This window comes from Gymnogyps californianus, chromosome 28 (assembly GCF_018139145.2).
Source record: "Gymnogyps californianus isolate 813 chromosome 28, ASM1813914v2, whole genome shotgun sequence".
In the NCBI taxonomy this organism is placed as follows: Eukaryota; Metazoa; Chordata; class Aves; order Accipitriformes; family Cathartidae; genus Gymnogyps; species Gymnogyps californianus.
Genome location: NC_059498.1, coordinates 3,001,039 through 3,020,048, shown reverse-complemented (window position 1 = coordinate 3,020,048; position 19,010 = coordinate 3,001,039). Strand labels below are relative to the sequence as shown.

General features: G+C 57.6%; 1 protein-coding gene across 1 annotated transcript; it reads left to right on the top strand.

The window, feature by feature from the left end:
- Nucleotides 1–7,324: 7,324 nt before the first annotated feature.
- LOC127026549 (vasoactive intestinal polypeptide receptor 1-like) lies at nucleotides 7,325–18,518 on the top strand. The gene is made up of 13 exons (XM_050911857.1): nucleotides 7,325–7,417; nucleotides 10,082–10,205; nucleotides 13,188–13,295; nucleotides 14,233–14,342; nucleotides 14,618–14,715; nucleotides 15,205–15,337; nucleotides 15,969–16,122; nucleotides 16,821–16,881; nucleotides 17,175–17,241; nucleotides 17,350–17,441; nucleotides 17,672–17,801; nucleotides 18,122–18,163; nucleotides 18,426–18,518. The coding sequence occupies exons 1-13, from the start codon at nucleotides 7,346–7,348 to the stop codon at nucleotides 18,516–18,518; spliced, it is 1,284 nt and encodes a 427-aa protein (XP_050767814.1). The 5' UTR covers nucleotides 7,325–7,345.
- Nucleotides 18,519–19,010: the final 492 nt, after the last annotated feature.

Below are 19,010 nucleotides of genomic sequence, written 5' to 3'. Positions count from 1 at the left end.
AGCCCAAAGGCAGCCGCCCCGGGACAGAGCAAAGGTCGCTCAGCCGGGGGATAAGAGGGAAAAGACGCGATGAGAGTTCCCTGCTACCTTCTCCCAGGCTTTGGCAATCTGGGGCTCTGAGACATCCCAAGCCAGAGGTGATCCTGTCTTTAACGGCCTTTTCTTTGCTGAATACACCTTGCTGAGCCCAGGTGAGCTTTCCGCAGCTGCAACACCCCATAGCAATGAGATCTGCAGTTGGGGGGCTGTTGCCTTGTGTTGTCTTCAAGCCTGCTGCCAGCTCATCTCCTCGGGAAATGGGAAAACAAGGATGGGGCGGGGGCTGGCGGGATGCACTTTCCCATCAGAGCGGCTCGCTCCTCGCCACGCTGCCTCTTGGATTGGGACTTATTGAAAGGTCCTTGCAAGCGCTGGCGGAAGGCACCTGGAGGGGCTGGGAGGCAGCTGCAGCGTGTCCCTGCGGGGCTGAGCCGTGTCCCCTGCGCCTGGGGGGAGCTCCAGGACCTGCAGCGTGTCCCTGCGGGGCTGAGCCGTGTCCCCTGCGCCTGGGGGGAGCTCCAGGACCTGCAGCGTGTCCCTGCGGGGCTGAGCCGTGTCCCCTGCGCCTGGGGGGAGCTCCAGGACCTGCAGCGTATCCCTGCGGGGCTGAGCCGTGTCCCCTGCGCCTGGGGGGAGCTCCAGGACCTGCAGCGTGTCCCTGTGGGGCTGAGCCGTGTCACCCACGCCTGGGGGGAGCTCCGGGACGTCAGAGCAAACCTGGCGAGGTGCTTTTGCAGGGAGCGTTGGGAGACGGGTCTGGGTGAGAGTCTGGGATAGCTTTGGATGTCAGGCTGGGATCGGATCTAGAAGGCTCTGCGGTGCCTGCTGTCCGATGGAGGCATCCCTGCCTGTGCACCACAGGTTTGGGGTCTCCATTGGTGGAGGGAAAAGGTCCTTCCACCCCATGGGATGTCCCCTTGCGGGTCCTCAGAGACAACATCCCCCTGTGCACAACCAAAGCACAGTGGCCGGGGACGTCGCTCAGCCCTGCCGGTGCCACCTGAGGTCTGGGACCCGTGGCACAGCGCCGGGTCCCCTGGGTCTGGCTCCCAGCCTCGTGGACCACTTCCCCAGGGGTGCAATGACCGGCCACCGCATCCCCCCATGGAAACCCAGGCAAGGCTTACATGAGCACGAGTTGATTGCACCAGAGCCTGGCTCCAGCCGGCTGCTCTCCCCTACCACAAGTCCCTCCCAGGATGCTCACAAGGGGATTTGTGTCCAGCAGACCAAAACCAGCTCAAGTTTTCTGTTTATCTCCCCCTGGCCAGAGAGCTCTGCGTGTCCGAGCTCATCTCAGGGAAACACTGCGGCTGGGAACGGTACGTCTGCACAAAATATTTAAGCCCCAGCAAACCCGTTGCAATGAAAAACCACTTTCTCCCTCAAAACAGCCCAACTTCCCACTGGCCTCAGGTATCTTTCCTCCACCTCTGTCAGCTGCATTTCCCCAGGCTGCTCTTCTGGGTGATTATTTCCATCAATATTACATCCAAAATCTGCCGTCCACCAATAGCACAGATCTGGGAACTTTTCCCAGGAACCCAGCCTGCAGCTAGCCCTGCTCACCAAGCAGGAACAGATCTCTCAAAAAGCTCTTGTTCTGCCCCAAAACGGCACTGGTGACACCCTCAGATGCCAGGGGAGGAGCGCTTCGAGGCCAGCTGCCTTAGCCCCCAGCCGTTGGCTCCAGTCAGGCTATTTTCTGCTTGATTAGATTTTGCTCTGTGTTCCTAATTTCTCCAAGCCCCTCCAGATCATTTCTCTGCCTTTTGTTATAACTCCCAAATTCCCATTATTTGCACATTTAATTACTGTGCTGATTACCCCCTGCTTCTGGCAGAGCCTGCCTTGCTCTGAACAGAGCCTGGGTATCAGTCTTGCTGGTGCTAATATTGTTCTCATCTGTAGGAAGGATTCAAGCGCCGGGGCGAAGGGCTGAGCAGCGTAAGGAAACCTTCTGCCAGCGGTGGGACAACAAGGAGCAGCAGGGGACCTGCTCTGAATGTCCTCAGGCCCCCCATGGCAGCCTGAGCCCCTTTGGGGGTGTTATTTGGGATTTTGGGGGTGTTTAGCATGAGTTCACATAAAACCAGGGAGGTTTTCTTGAGCCAAACCAAGCGCAAACCAAGCGTGGGTCCAGCGTGACCCACAGCCCCAACGCATCTCGTGCAGCGTTGCAGGACAGGGCATGTCCCCCAGCATGTCTGTCATGCAGAGAGAAGGTCTGAGCATGAGTGGGAGAGAGGGAGCAGGAGACGCAGGCACCGCGCGCCCACCCGTGCATGTCAGCCCGGCTCTCAATCTTCTTTAAAGCACAGCGTCATTCCATTAGGGCTGCAGATATCAGAGCGGGGGCAATCCCTGCCCAGGCCCCCTTGGGCAGGGGCACTCATGGCCGTGTGGGTGAGCGGGAGGATCGACTGCCAGGTGATGGATGGATGGATGGATGGATGGATGGATGGATGGATGGATGGATGCTGAGTGGCATCATAAGTGCTGGCCGGGAAAGCATGGTCTGGGCACAGGGAAATGCAAGCGTCAAGGCACATGGGATGGGGACAGAGAGAGGCAGCCATGGCTGTGCTGTCCCCAGGACACTGCCCAGAGACACCTTTCACAGGTAGAAATGACCCTCCAGCTGGAGATACCACCTCTTCGCACCAAGGAGGTGGGGTGAGGACCCCCATCAGCCAACTCACCTACACTGGGGAGAGGTGACAGCCCAGGACCAGTTTGTGCTCCCCGTCTTGGCATGCTTGGTGATGGCACATAAGCCATCCACATGTGCATCATAGAAAACCAGGGCTCAGGAGGGATCAGAGGGTTATAAAGTTCTGGTGGGGATGGACCCCGCTGTCCCCAGCAAGAGCCACCTTGCCAAACCCAAACCCCGGACTGAGATGTGTGCCAAGAGACACCCTGCAGATGCTCAGCAGATAATTTTACTAGCAGCCCTCACTTTGGAAGCTCTTGAGCCCCTCTCTTACTGCAAGGCTGGGATTTCTTGTTCTGGAAACATTCACCTACATCTTTACCCTAAATCAAACCCAAGGCCAGGACCTCAGCCCCATCCTCTGGTTAGGCAGAGGGTGGGCTCCACCAGAAGCTTTGCTTTGGGCCATGGTCAGGACCAAGGCAGTGGTCCTGAAACAGGGTCAATCCCCTGGGGACCAGGAGGGACAGGCACCCTCTGCCACCACCTTGGACATGAACCCAACATCTGCACCGTGTAGGTGCAAGCAGATGCCACAACACAAGCCGGGAGCAGGGCGTGATGCTGCACCAGGCATCGGGAGCAGGAACAACGTGATCCAGCCCCTCGGAGGCATGCGATGCCTTCTCTGCACAGGTCTCTGCTTGCAATGCAAGCAACGAAAGCTTAGCATGAACAAGCTTTGGCAAATTAGCCGAGCAGCAGAGCAGGGGCACCCGGAGCGCGATGGCCGGCCGTCAGACCGGGAACACCAGGACGGTGATGCGTCAAGCCCAGATGAGCTGTGCTCTGATATGGCCCGGCAGCAATGACTCACTGAGCTGCACTCTGATAACTCGGGGAGGGCAGCGAGGTGACAGCGCATCCCTTGTGCCGTCCCCCTTCCCCGGAGACAAACTGGAGCCAGAGAGATTCCCAAAATGAGGAAACAGAGGCGGGAGGCAGCAACCTTGCCTAAGCCTCGTGGAAGATGAAGTAAGCATGACTGAGGCAATACATCCCCCCATAATCACTGCTGGCTCCTAAGGGGTGTAAAAAACCAGTCCAAAAACCAGTTTGTCATTGCACATAAAGTCAAACGCCGGATATGGAGTGGCAGCTTGGCAGCCACTGTCCCCTGTGCTCTGCATCACACTGTCACACACAGCCACTCGGGCACACACCTCTCAGGGATGCTCCGTGGGTCCAGGAGCACGAGTGGGTGAAAGCATCTCATTTTGAAAGCTAATTACAAAAAAAATACCACTTTCCCCTTCCAGGAGGTCTCACAGTGCTGGCGCTTTGAGCCCCATCTTCCCCAAGCCATCATCCAGCCACCGTGGGCTCCTCTTACTCTGAATCGCCCTTCGCAGACTGTTTCCTTCCACAGAGCTTAAAATTAAGCAAGAGGTTGTTGGCGAGGGCTGGGGACACCCCGCTTCTTTGCTGCAAGGTGGGATGGACATAATTAGTCATTTCCAGCCCTCGGTAAATGAGCATTTGCCACTTGCAAAAAGATTACTGCGAGTGACTTCATTTGCTTTGGAAACGGCTGAGTCATTTGTAATTACTGACACACACCAGCAACAATCCCAGTGCTGGCGTTGGCTTAATGGGAGCGCCCGTGGCTGGAGGGCAGCCTCTGGGGAGCTTCCCCGGGGCTTCGGCACCGACACGGAGCCCCACGGTCACTGTTCCCCGCCACCCACAGCCGTGCATGCCTGTGCTGCCACACCAAAGCGATGTGCCTGAGGCAAATCCTCCCGTCCCGTCCCCTCCAGCCAGCCACCACCATCCCCATCACTGTCACCATTGCATGCCTGTATGCTGGTCCTGGTGGGGAGCCCAGAGGGGGCTGGAGGGTCCCGGGCTGGCCAGGATTTGCAATGCAGCGAGTTATTTTCCACTTGCTGCTGCAGAAGAGAGCAACTGCCCTAACGCCAGCAGGGCTGGGCAGGTCCCCCAGCGCCAGGCAGGAGGTCAAGCCACCATTGTCTGTCCCAGCTCATCCTCACTGGAGGAAGGGCAGGACCAGCTCGGGAAGGCAGAGGTGGTTGGGCAGCGGTCCCCACTGCTCCCCATCGCACCCGTCATCGAACGGGGTGCTTGGTGGGGAAGGGAAGAGCAAAGCGCATCCTCCGGCGATGCAATGCTTTGCAAACCTCATTGGGCCTTTCCCACCGCAGGGACCAGACTGGCCACCTCCGAAACTGGGCTGCTCCCCTCCAGCGACCAGCTGGGGACGGGACCCTCCAGTCAGTTTGGCACCAGATGGCACCAAATAAACCGGCCTTGTGGGGACACTGCCACCCCCAAACCAGACCCCGTCCCCCATCACCCCGTTCCTCTGCCCCCCACCTCGGCCGGCAGCAGCCAGAGCTGCCTGCGTTGCCCATGGGGTGATGCAGCCGGCTCGGGCACAGGGTTATTTGCGTCGGGTATTGTTTTATTTGGTTTTAGCAGGATCTGATAAGGCACCCTCCCACTGCGTGGTTATATGCTGTTGGAAAATTAAATGATTAAGATTGGGTGTTTGCATTTCAGTGGAAACTATTAGATGGTAATGAGTCTGGCCGGGTCTCGGCAGCCTTTTGTGTCAACAAAACCGCGGGCTCAGCCTTTGCAAGTTTGCGCCTCCGAGAGCAGCATCGGTCACTCCTAATAATGTCAAACAAGTGCTTTTAAATATTAAGGACCTAGTTCTTTTATTTGCATTTTTTCAGGGGCATTTAATTTACATAGCAGTTCTTATTGAGGTCTTTGAATGGCAGAGCAACAGCAGCGCTTCATTCGTTGGCTTCGTATCTCATTATGAGAAGTTATGGAAGGGGCAGCTAATGTGATCTGCTGCCTCGTTAAGAAATGGTAATGACGCAGGATTACTAAAATTAGCAACATAAATGGTTCACCCTCCACTCACCCCAGTACAAAGTGCAGTGCAGCCCCCCCAGCCCTCCACCCTTCAGCAAGGGCCTTTGGGGCCGTTTTCAGTCCCTCCTTTCACCATCGCCCACCCCTGAGTTGTTTCGGTGAGGAGGATTTGGGGTGACCCAGGGGTGCAAGGCTGGATCTTTAATCCCAAGAGATTATCACGGCCTCCTTCCTTGCGCTCCTGGCTTTCCTCCTCCTTCCTTCGCCCCTCCTGCCCTCTCTGCTTCATCACTAAAAGCGTTAAAATGGTGAAGTTTGGGTCAAAGTTCCCCTTGCTAAAGGGACTGGGGCTTTCTAGCATGGAGAATTATATATGTATTTATTTTTATATATATATATGTAAGGAGAAGACCCCAGGTGAGGGTCTGGGGGTCCGTAGCTGGCCCCGAGGGCAGCCCCATCCCTGGGCATGGCTGGGAGGGATGCTGTGCTGGGTGTTTTGTGCTCAGGGAGGTGTGTGTCCATCATGGGTTGCTCCCGCTCCCGGAGTCCACCAGCACCCCCTCTGCTCTGCTCTGGTTTGGTATCGAGGTTGCAGCACCCGGTGTCCTGGTAGCACCAAACCACCAAAATCATGAGCTCAGCCGAGACCAAAAACCTCGGTTGGGGCAGAGTTAAGGTTATTTTGCAGAGCTGCGTGCTGCCTGCCAGACACCCAGTGCCCATCCTGGGCCTTTCTGGGCAGGGGGTGCATTTTGGAAAGGGGGTCTAGGGTGTCTCAGACAGGAGAGGCAGGAGGTGAGCAGGCAGGACGCAGCTGGGGATGGGGATGGGCAGCGCTGCCTGTCATGCTGGGGCCGGCAGAGCCTCCTGCGCAGGCAGGGCTTGAAGGAGCGTCACTGCCCCCACCCCATGTGCATGCATGTGGCCAGGCATGCACACCCATGTCAGGGCATGTGTTTGTACACGTGTGTGTGCACAATCCCAGCATCACGACATCTCCTTTGAGCTCTCTACGTTCCTCTAGTCCCAGGTCCCGCGTGGAGCCAGCTGGGGAGCAGCGTGACCCTTGGCATGCCCCCTGCACCCCATCCTGGCTGCACCCCCACTTCCCACAGCCTTTAGCCAGCAGTTTTCCAGCTCAGCAGCATCCAAGGAGCAAGCGAGAGGGCTCCGTGCCCCCCCCTGCGCATCCCCCTGGGCCCAGCTCGGGGGTCCCAGGTCCCTGACGGGAGCAGGTCAGGGGGTGCTGGCAGCCCGGCGGTGGCCAGGCTGGGCAGTGCCAGGCTGGGGTGTCTGTCCCCCCCCGAGCTGCTCCTCGTATCCAGCCCTCTGCGTGGGGAGGGGGAGCGGAGGGTGGAGCCTGCCATATTACCAGATCCAGGAGCTGTGACATTGTCTCGCAGAGAGACGGAGCCCATCTGCACTGGGCAGGGACAGCAAGGCAGCGGGGGACAGCCAGAGCTGGGTGGGCACGGGGAGCGGGTCAGGGCCACCCGAGTGGGACTGAGCACCCGCTGCGGGAAAGGGTCCTGGAGGGAGCCAGGAGCAGGACAGGGCTGGGAAGGAGCAGCTGAAGCAGGGTTAGGGGGAGGAGGGTGCTGGGTCGCCCTTTGGAGCCAGGGTCCTGATGCGGCCCCCCACCCGCAGGACCATGCAGGAGGAGCTGGGCTGTCCCCAGCCCCTCGGGGACTGAGCCGGGACACCCGTGGACAGGGCGGCACAGGGTTGGTTCCAGCTATGGGGGGCCCATGGCAGCCCCCCGGCACCTGTGTGCTGCTGGTCCTGCTGCTTGCACTCCCGATGCTTCAGGTAAGTGTCCCCGGGGAGGACGGGACCATGGCGGGGAGAGGGTGGGCAGTGACCGCGGTGGTCCCCTGCCTGTGACAGCCACTTCAGGGTCCGGCCAGCCCTGGGGAGCAGCGTGCCTGCAGTCCTGGTCAGGGGTCAGGTCTCCCCCAGCACATCCCCATCCCTGTCCCCATCCCTCGTGCTGCCCGACCCAGGGGTGATGCCAAGCTGCAGCCCTGCGAGCTGCCGGCACCGCTGCGCCCGCTCAGGTGCTTTCGTCGCAGCTTCTGGGGGAGGATTTCCTGACATGCAGCGCAGGGACGGGCAGGGAGGGAGGTGGGCAATGCCGGGACCCCCGCTGCGCTCCCCGGGGCTGGGACAGCGCTCGGGGTCCGACCAGGGCAGCCGGCAAAGCTCCCACAGGGTTCAGCTCCAGGGGCTGCTCCAGGGCATCCCCAGGGAGGGTGACCTCGCTCTGCCCTGCCTCAGGGACGGTCCCCTCCGTCCTCACGTGGGTCCTGGTGGGGGCTTTGCTCACATCGTCCTACGCGCCTCAAAGGAACCCCAAACCTCAAGAACCTGGGGGAGCATCCGCAGGCGTGAAGGTTGGGATGGCTGGAGGGTGCAGGGGGCAAGGACCATGCGTGGGGTGCTCCCCATCCCCGGGCAGACCCATGGGGATGGCTGGCACTAAGCCCCCGCTGAAATGGGGGGGACACGGAGCGATTGTGCTGCCGGAGCGATGCACGGTGTGTCTGGCAGCCACACAGGCAAACCCATCCTGAACTTGTCAGATTGCTTCGGCAGCAAACGCCGGGGAGTGGAGGGCTCTGGCAGGAGAGGGTTTCAGCTTGACGTTTCTCTGCAAAGCCTTCGGGATTCCTCCCGGTGCTGCTTCGCTCCACAAGTTCTTTAGCTAACGTGGAGGCTTTGAATAATGGAAAGGAAAAGAAAATGAAAAGAAAGGGAAGGGGGGAAAAGGAAGGGGGAAAAGGAAAGGAAACAGAAAGGGGAAAAAAAAGAAAAAGAAAAGGGAAAAAAGGGGAAGGGAAGGGAAGGGAAGGGAAGGGAAGGGAAGGGAAGGGAAGGGAAGGGAAGGGAAGGGAAGGGAAGGGAAGGGAAGGGAAGGGAAGGGAAGGGAAGGGAAGGGAAGGGAAGGGAAGGGAAGGGAAGGGAAGGGAAGGGAAGGGAAGGGAAGGGAAGGGAAGGGGAAGCAAGCAGGGCCAGGGGAGCGCTGGAGGCTTTGAGGGCTTTATAAGGAGATTGATGGATTCAGGCCCCTTCCCAGATGGGGAAACTGAGGTATGGCAAGGAGTTGCCTGCCCTGAAGCAAGCTCTCAAGGGAGCACTGCACATTACTCCGGTGCTCCAGCAGCCAGGCTGCGTTGCCATAAGTAATAAAAACCATCAGCTTTGCAGCTAAAAGGGGCTGTGGCACCTCTGCCCGGTCCAGGTCCTTCATCACTACGATGAAGTAGTGTGCTTTCTCAGTGCTGTGCCCAGCAGCCATCACCAAAATGCATTTTGCAGGCCAGGAATTTCCTTGTAAATCTTGTGTTCAGCAGGAAAAGGAAACGAAATCTCCTGGGGGAGGTGAAGGGACCCCAGAGGAGTGGCTGCATGGTGGCCAGGACAGGGCAGGGAAGGACAGGGCTCAGCCAAGCAATGCTTTAACGCCCCACGCTTCCCTCCAGTCCTTGGGTCCACTTGCCCACCCTCATCCCTCTGTTTCTGCAGCTTTTATATCTCTGTCCACACACCTAAAACCATCAGCAACCCAATCCCATGTCTTGGCCCAAAAAACCTGCCCCAGATATGTCCTGTGTCTGGATGCTGCAGCCCCCACTGCATCCCCCCTATGGGCATGGATGCATGGGAATGCGCATGAATGCACGGGAATGGGCATGGATGCTTGGGGATGGGCATGCAAAATTCATGGCCTGCTCTCAGTTCAGCCTCAATCTCCCGGCTCTCTGGCTGGAAGCCAAAGGGGGCAAACCCCAAAAGCGGGGATTCCCAGGCAGCGCTATCCCAGGGCGCTGAGCCACCGCATCCTTTGCATTTTGGGGAGCTGCGGGGTCGGGGTGTACTCCTTGGTGTTTCAGCACTTCTGCTAGCAAACCCAAAAGCCTTAAGGAGGTCAGCGTGCCCATTTTGCAGCATCTCCCCGAAGAGCTGGGCAACAGGAGAAGGGTGAGCTCCGACGGCTGTTGCCGATGCCTCCAATTAAAATACACCAGCCTGAACGTGAGGAAAACCCATGTGAGCAAAACCCAGCCAGCAAGGGAAGGATTAGACATGCCCAAAGAGGTGGTTTTTTAAATCTCTAATTACATGGTTTCCTTGCTCAGGCTTTGAACGTGCTCGCCTCTGCCCTCCTGATGGGGTCGGCCCCTCCGTCTTTAAGCTCAGCTCCTCTGCATGGCACTTGTGTCTTAGCAGAGCAGTGCCCTTAAGCATCATGCGCTTTTGGAGGGAATTAGAAATAATTGTGGTGGTTCTTTATGGTGTTTACAAGGCAAACAGTAGAAAGCTAAGGAAATGTCAGGGTCCAAAAGCACAGTTATATAGATAGGCTCTCCTGGGGCTGGCTGCAGCAGAAATAGTGAATATTGGCTGGTACCCTGCCTGCTCAGGTCTTCTAATGCCCGGCATCCTGCTGTCTGCCCTTTCCCCCCTCCCAAGGTGCGAGCGACACATCCTGACTGCTCCGTCATCCTCTATTTCCAAGAGCAAGAAGCTGAATGTCTGGAGATTATCAGGAGTGAAAGCCAAACACCAGCCCCCCCCGGGCCCCCCGGGCAGCAAGGTGAGTGCGAGCCGTCTGCCGTGCACGGGGCTCATCTCCCTCGGGAGGAGGGGGAGGATTTGCTAAGGGGGTCTTTGGAGGATGATCCATGGTAGGGGGGTTGCAGAGCGCACATGGATGCAGAAAAGCAGGTATTTTCAGGAAAATGGAGAGCAGCGCTGAGGCAAAGGCTAAGGAGCATCTTTGGAGAGCCCCGAAAAATGCTGCTGCAGGGAGAGAGGGGGGCTGAGATTGCAGGCAGGAGGTACGGCCGGGCTGAGGGATGCAAACAACCGCAGGGGCTGAGTCCCCCCAGATTTACGGCATATGGCAATGCCGGTGTGGTCCATGCCCCAAGCAGAGCTTCCTGCCCCACTCCCGTCCTCCCTGCACCGATGCTCCGGGGCCAGGCAGGGCTGCGGGCACGGGCGATGCAGAGCCCTGGCCATCAGCACGAGTGTCGCACGGTGCGTGTCACCACTTCATGCCTTCTTGCCTTCATAATTCAGTTGGTTTTAATGCTAAACCTGTTTTGAGCATCTTAGTTTTGACACATCCTGGACTTTTAAACCAATTAACTAATTGAAAAACAGTTTTAAAGTGCCGCTTTTGTACATTTTTTTTTTAATTGCATTTCGATTTCCATCCAAAAGCAGCTTGGCTCAAATTCTGGGTAAAAATTATCACCTCGTGAATAAGAAAAGTGTCGTTCAATGGGTTTCATCTAGTACAAATGTAAAAATGAAGCATCTCAATAAATGCATGTTAAGGTGCATAATTGCTTAAGTAACTGTGCAGAGATATAACGTATCATCCAGCCTAGCAGAGAAAAGCCGAGCTGATTGGAAAAGGTCCATTTTGCAGCCCAGATCATGCCAGCCAGGGGGAAGGAATCTCACTGTAGGAAAATAACCAAGAAGCATGAACGCATAATTAAAATCAGTATTTAATCCCAGGTTTCCTGCTTGACTGCCGCCTCCGCTGCCCCCCTGAACTGAATTCATCCCTTCCCCTTTACTTGCTTGGGCCAGCGTGGGGAGGGTCCTGCGGAGTGCGTGGCATGACGTGACGATGAGGGGGAAGGCTCAGATGCCCTGGACATGGTGGCAATATAGCATGAAGGAACAGGACAGGGACCTCAGGCTTCAACATCCTGCTGGGGAACCCACCGTGGGGCCCTAAAATTGGTTAGAGATCGTGTTTGCAGCGCTTTCCCTTCAAAGTCTGCTCCGGTGCTCACAGCATTTACTGCTCTGAAATAGCCGGGAAGAAATAACCTGCTGGTGAGGCTCAAATGATCGCTTTTGGAGGTCTCCAGATACCAGTTAGAGCAGCAAGAAATAGGGAGGCAGCCCTGGCGGGTCTGCGTATAATTAACCAGTAGAAATGCTGAGCAGGAACTTCCCATCAAACTGCATTTTGAGGGAAAAAATGCTTTTTTTGGCCACGTCAAGGAGAACGTCACGAGGATAATGTGGATCTTGGGGATATTTCAGCCCTCCGCTGGGAAAATTGGAATAAAGCAGGTTGCTTTGGGTCAATCCAAACCAAACACCTCGGGCTACCGGGCTACACCGGCTGGGAGCCCAGGGAGAGGGGACAGCATGAGGATGTGGTGGCCCCTGGGGACCAACAATGCGGGGACACTGAAGGCACAGCTCCTGCCTGCAAGGTGGGCAATGAGGCACGTTGCCAGTTCCTTTGCTCATGTTTTTTTTGCTCTGTCCCCCCAGAAGTTGCCTCCATCACCTCTTCTCCATGGGAGGGTTGTCCCCATTTTGCACACCTCTAGGAAACGGGGGTTTTTTTAGATGCTGCAGCAGCCTGGGAGAGGGAAACAGAGTGGGAAGGGGGACTTAAACCTTTTCTCCCCATCCGAATGGAGGGATGATGTTATTCCCTGGGATTGCACTGTAGAGCTGCATGAATCCCAGCTCGATCCCTGTGCCATGGGCTGCTCCTCTGTCTCCCAGCCAAGTGGTCCCACAGCACTCACTGTCCTGGAAGAGCTCGTTCATACAGCGAGAGATGCATTTATATACAGCGGGATGGCTCTACCGTACAGACACAACCAGATGTTTTGCTCAGACCCCAAGAAATGAAAGCAACCGCTCTCAGCCACGTTCCCATAGCTGTGCTCGGTTCACCTATCCTCCAGAGCAAAAATTAAGACGTACCGTGGTGTTGTAATGACAGCCCTGCAAATCCCTCCAAGCCTGGCTAGATACCTACAGACCGCTTTGCTGAAATCAGAGAAAACTAATTAGACTTGTCTGAGTGCACATTCCCTGGCTGGGAATAGATGTGGCTTCAGGTTAATAATGTATATCTACAAGGTTAATAATGTAAATGTGCAAGGAGGAGAGCTGTCCTGGAAGTGCGATGTCTGTGTCTCATCCCAGTGTGCTGCAGTGCTAATTCTTCAAGACCTCGCGTCTGCTCGGCCGTGCTCATTTCCAAGGCAATTGGAGAGTCATTTAAAGACGAACTTAGTGCTAGAGAGAGAACCAAGCTAGTTTAAGCTAGCTGTTCTCCAGCAAGTCTTGCGGTGCTTTCTCCTCTCCTCCTCCTTCGGGCTGGAGAGACGTCCCGAGCCGGGCCACCACGGCTGCTGGGTGCAGAAATCCAGCATAAACCTGCATTGTTTTAGATGCCACCAGGAAAGTCCCAGCCTTTCCCACACCCTTGTCCCCTGGCGTTTCCCCACAGGAGATCTGGGTCTGACGTAGCCCCAGGAAATACCAGGTCCCGTCTTGCCACGGGGCTAAAAGGAGATCTCAGCACTGGGGGAGGTCGTTCCCAGAACTGGAGCCAGGATGCTCCTAATTCCTGAGGGGGTACGGCATGGCCCTGTAGATCGGGTGACGGCTGGCCGCTCTCCGCTCTCCCGTTACATCCGTGCAGCCGTGCCTGCTGTGGGCTGTGCCTGGGAACCGGGGGGCTGTGTGTGTCCCCCCGGCACGTCCCCTTCCCGGCGGCACTAACTGTCCCGTCCCTCCCCAGGCTGCCTGACCGAGTGGGATGGAGTGAGCTGCTGGTCAGCCGTGCCCATCGGCCAGTCCCGAGCTGTCGCCTGCCCCGACATCCTCCATGTCTTCAAGAAGTCCAAAGGTGCAGTGCTCTGAATCCGGCCCAGACCACTCATCCCCTGGGACCGAGGGCTGAGCTGCGCCCACCCCTGCCTGCCTGGGATCCTTGTGCCACCCCAGCCCTTCCCTTCTGGTCCCACAGCTCCTGCCCCATCCAAAAGCTTGGCATATATTGCAACCCAAGCAGGGGACGGGCAAAAGCAGAGATGCAGGGTGCTGCCATGCCAGGAAAGTCCCCAAACCCTTTCATCACCCAGGACCAAGCATCCCCTGTGGGTAGAGCACTTGGGGATGTCATCGTCCGACTGGGTGACACCAGGACAGTCTCCTAGCTGCTCGGTGCCCTCCTTTCCCCATCCGCACACCAGCCTAATGCTCCTGACCTGCTCAGTACCACTCCAAGCCACACAGATGAAAAACGATCATGATTATTTCAAGACCGGGCGCTCTCCCGGGCCGGGTGCTGCTGCTGGGGGAGCCACTGCCTTCATCCATCATGGAGGCAGCGGAGTGTGAAGGAGAGCGCCCAACCGGCCCCCACGGCATCCAGGCGCTTCCTCGGCTGGGTGTAATTGAAAAGGCGATGGAGGGTTGGTAAATGCTTGCTTTTGGGCAGAAACAGCTCAGGAGAGGCTTGATGAAGCCCTCACAGGAAGAGAAAGCCTCCTTTTAGCTTTAATTCCCTCCCACTGTAGGGATTCATGCTTGCTTTCACATCCTGCCCTGAGATGTCCCGGCACCTCCAGGCACAGCCCCGGAGGGCAGAGATGTGATCTGGATGGGCGGGATGGGGCAGCCAGGCCATTCAGGTACCATGCTGCTGTCGCAGCCGGGATGATGATGCTGGGATTTGGGCACCATCCCAGAGAGCAGGGTGCCATCCCCAGGCTGGACATTTTGGGGGTGCCGATGCAGAGGCGATGCCCGTGGCTCTCATGAGGTCCCTTCTTTTGCTGCAGCGCTGATCCAGAGGAACTGCACTGCGTCGGGATGGAGCTTCCCCAGCCCTCCCTACTACAACGCCTGCGAGCTGGAGGCCATTGGCAGCAATAATGACACCGAGGCCAAGGCAAGTGGGTCCCCCGGGGGCCATGGGGCACCCTCCCTAGCATCACCCTACCCCACGTTGACCCATGCTGTTGGGCAATGAAACTTGAAGATGCTCTCGGGGATATCTCGTTGACCTCATCCTTGTTGCTGGGCTGCCTGGAGGGATCTGAGCTTGGCTGGGCACAAGCCCAACCTGGGCAAGGGCTGGGGCATCACCCTGCCACTTCCCTGCCCATCGCAGACCAGCACCTCCCAGACCATGCTGCCTCACTCCGCTGGTGCTTTCCCTTCCAGAAAGGCTATTTTGTCACCATGAAGGTGCTTTACACCTGCGGCTACTCCACGTCCCTGGCAGCCCTGTTCTTGGCCATCGGCATCTTCTCCTGCTTCAGGTAGGGCTTGGCACTGGCTGCTCTGTGGACTGCAGCTGGAGGAAAGCAGGGTAAATCATGAGCAGGGTAAATCCCCTCCCAGAGGAGCCAGACTCCATCCCTGCCAACACAGATAACCAGGGAGGCATGAGATGAACTGCAGCATGGTCCTTTCCTGCTGACACACAGACTTTAAACCCTCAGGTTGCCCTTTCAAGCTTTGTTTTCGCAGAACTCGCTGTGCTGCAGAAGGATGCTCTCTGCAGGTGGCCAGAGGATGTTCCCCAGCACACCTCGTCCCCGGGCAGCAGCTTTGAGCAACAGCACAACCCTGTCCTTTATGATTTCAGAGCGGGAAAACCTCCTCCAGGGCTTCATGCTTGACCATCACCAACACACGGTCCCCTGGACTGGGGTCCACCCAGGGAAGCGGCTCCCGAAGGAGAAGCTTCTCTGCCCATCTGCTCTCCCTGCTCTTCCCTGGGCACAGCGCATCTCTTCCTCCCACAGGAAGCTGCATTGCACCAGGAACTCCATCCACATCCACTTCTTCACCTCCTTCATACTGCGCGGGGCTGCCGTGTTCATCAAGGACGCCATCCTCTTCTCGGATGAGTCCGTCGACCACTGCACGATGTCAACGGTAAGGTGCTGAACCCCGGCGTGGTGCAGGAGCGGGCACCACGTGCTGATCTGGAGGGGTCTAGCTGCGTTTGCAGCGGATTTAGCACTGCAAAGAGGAGAGAGAGAGAGAGGCTGTGAACCTGGGGAGGAAAGGCTGGCTTGGGTGGACTTCAGGAGGTTCATGACAGCATCTCTGCATGGGCCCTGCCTGCAGAGAACATGTTCTGCCCTCAGAGCTCTCCCTGGTCTCAGAGAGAGTCTCCCAGTAGGGCTAAAGCTCTGCACAACCCCAGCAGCACCATGTACAAGCAAACAGACCTTGCACCGCTGGATGCACAGATTTGGGGTTGTCAATAGAAACAGAAACCCTTGCGTGCAGCCCAGATACAACACTGTGGACGCCAGCAGACACAGGTTTCTAAAGGTCCTACAATAACAGCCTGCGGTCATCTGCCTGTGCTGCGCAGGCAGAGCAGAAAATGCTGCAGGTGATGTGCGGGACCGGTGCAGCATCCCTGGGGCTGCGCTGAAAGACCATCACAGGTCTCCTCAAGTGGATGGCCAGGGAGGTGGACCATCCCCTGTGCCCCTAGGACAGGGTCTGATGCCAGCCAGCGCTGCTGAGCCTTTCCCCCTCCTCATCCTCACAGGTGAACTGCAAAGCAGCCATCGCCTTCTTCCAGTACTCGGTCCTGGCCAACTTCTACTGGCTGCTGGTGGAGGGCATGTACCTGCAGACCCTGCTGCTGCTCACCTTCACCTCCGACAAGAGGTACATCTGGTGGTACATCCTCATCGGCTGGGGTGAGTGTGGGGCCCCCCGGCACATCAACCCCCCTCCAGCGAGGTCCCATTGACACAGACCGGGGGTCGGCAGAGCTTTCAGGGATTGCCTGGACTTGCTGCTCTGAGATCTGCCTGGCCAAAGGTCCGCAGGCACAGTGCTCCCCGTGGCTGCTCTCGGCACGTCCCCTCGCCCCAGCATCTCTCCGCATGGCCTGGTGCTCGGAGGGGCACCCACCAGCTCCTGCCAGCCCCCGGAGCTGGCTGGGCAGCATGGCCTGATCCTTGCCCTCGTGGCATGTGTGCAAAGTCACTCAAAGGGGAAAACGCTTGCTAACACCGACCAAAGAGCCTTCGCAGCATCTGCTGCCGACCCTTCCTGAACGTCATCAGGACGGGACAGACACAGCCCCTTCCTTCTCCCCACATCCATCTGGGGCTGGAAACGCCCGTCCTGGGTGCCCAGGTTAGGTGTAAGAGCATACAGGGGGCAGGAGGGTGGCCAGGAGGTGACGCACAGACAGGGCATCACCATCAGTGGGCACCAGCTCCTTTTAAAACCTGGAGAAGGGGGAAAGGCTGTCACCTTCCTGCCACCTCCAGAGCCCCAGACCTGACCCAGGCATGGGTTTTTGGGGACAAGGGATGGAGGGGAGGTACGGGGGCTCCCCGGAGACCCGGGGTGACTCCGCATCCCTGCCTGGGTCCTCTCCTTGCAGGTGTCCCCATGCTTACAGTCTGCGTGTGGGTGGTCACCAGGCTGCAGTACGACAACCACGGGTAAGAGCAGCCACCCCTCGTCTTTCTCCAGGCCAGCTCGGCCACATGTGCCCCATGCACATCCCAGGGGACAAACCCCTTGCATGGGAGGCTTAGGAGGGGAGAAGTGGGGCAGCACTTTATTTTGATGCTATTTCTATCTTCTGGTGGGGCCCAAAGACTCCCTTGCTATGGCAGGGCCCCGTTGCAAGAGGTGCTGTGCAAATGGGGCAGGAGGCTGGGGGGGGTGGCGGGGCAAGACCTGGGCTGAGAGGGTGCAAGTGGGTGTCAGAGCCATTTCTCCTCTCCCATAGCTGCTGGGACGACTACACCAGTGTCTACTGGTGGGTGATCAAGGCTCCCATCCTCCTGGCCATATTTGTGAGTATGTCCCCCGAGCATCCTGGCCCCAGAGCTGGGGATCCCTCACGGACAGGGGGACCCAACCAGGGGTCTGTGCAGAGCCTGGAACACGGCTTCCCGTGGCAGGTGAACTTCCTCATCTTCCTCAATGTCACCAGGATGTTAGCGCAGAAGATCCGGTCCCCGGACATCAGCAAAAACTACAAGCAGCAGTACATGTAAGGGCAAGGGGGAGCTCCCCTTACCCTGGTTTCTGGGGGGACCCAGGGCAGCAGGGATCCTTCCCTGGAGGAGCACAGAGGAGGACCATCCTTGGAGCCTCCAAGACCTGCTTTTCATGGAAAACCTATTTTGGGTTAAGACCAAGCTCTTGGGAAGGGCTTGTCTCACAGGGCAGCAGGACCACCGTCTGCACCCAGGCCCCCGCTCATGCCACCACTCTCCGCAGGAGGCTGACCAAGTCCACGCTGCTCCTCATCCCTCTCTTTGGGGTACACTACGTGGTGTTTGCACTCTTCCCCGAGCACATTGGTGTGGACGCCCGGCTGTACTTCGAGCTGGTCCTCGGCTCCTACCAGGTACATTCTGGGGGAGATGGGTAGGCAAAATCCCCATGTACCCATCCTGTCCCATCCCAAGGTCACACTAGGAGACCCTGGGATGTGCCGCTGGGGCTTTGCACTCTTTTGGGAGAGGACTATGTCCCAGGCACCCCTCAAACACCAGGGACAAAGCACGAGGGTTGTGGTCCGGTGAACAACTTGCACTGATCCCATACCTCTGTTGCCCGTGGGATGGGGTAAGAGGTGTGGGAGGATACTACATGCAGGCAGCAGATGAGCACAGAGAGGTCCAGCCCCTTTCCTCGGGTGAAATTTGCTCTTTCTGTCCTTTTCAGGGGTTCCTGGTGGCTCTGCTGTACTGCTTCCTGAATGGAGAGGTGAGCGTGTCCCCCAACACCAACTCCCTGGGCACCACAGCCACACACGTGGGCACACAGACACCCCCAAGGGTGCACCCCAATGAGCACTGCATGCACACAACCATGCATGTGTGCACACACGGGCATGCAGACACGCATGGGGGTCCCCACCCTCTCGCACCCCAAATCCCTTGTTGAGCCCGGAGTGCAGCTCCTGCCCCTCCGGCGGGTGCTGGTGGGTGTCCCTGGGTGCCAGCACCAGTCCGTGATGTCGGTTCAGGTCCAGGCTGAGATCAAGAGGAACTGGGGCAAGTGGCAGTCGTCCATGGAGAGCAACGTCTTCAACCTGGCGACCCAAGACTTCACAGCGTGACGAGGACAGCGTTTGGGAGGAAATACTTCCCCGAGGATGGTGGTGGTGGTGCAGCTCCACAGCTGCAGTCCCAGAAACACAATAAAAAGGATTTTGTAGGTTCTAGGTCTGGCATCCTCAGAGGGTGATGTGAACAGCCATGGGGAAAGGCTCTGCCTGCCCGGGTGCTGGCAGCCTTCGTGGATCCATGATGGTCTCTCATCTGCCCAAAGCTCCCTTCGTGGTTTGGTCAGTGTTTTAGGCAAAGGGAAGAGAGCTTCTCCACCTTTTCTGCCCCAGGACTGGGTAGGAAACACAAATATCATTTCACAAAGGACATCTGGCATTTGTCATTTGGCACTGGAATGAAAACTGAAGTGGCCCCAACACTGAGGGTTTTTTTCTCCTCCTTCTTTGGTTTACAAAACCGTTTCCCTTATGGGAAGATGCCTAGACACAGCCCCCAGGAGCCCTTCTGGGGGTGGGAGAAGCAAATACAAAGACAGACAAAAA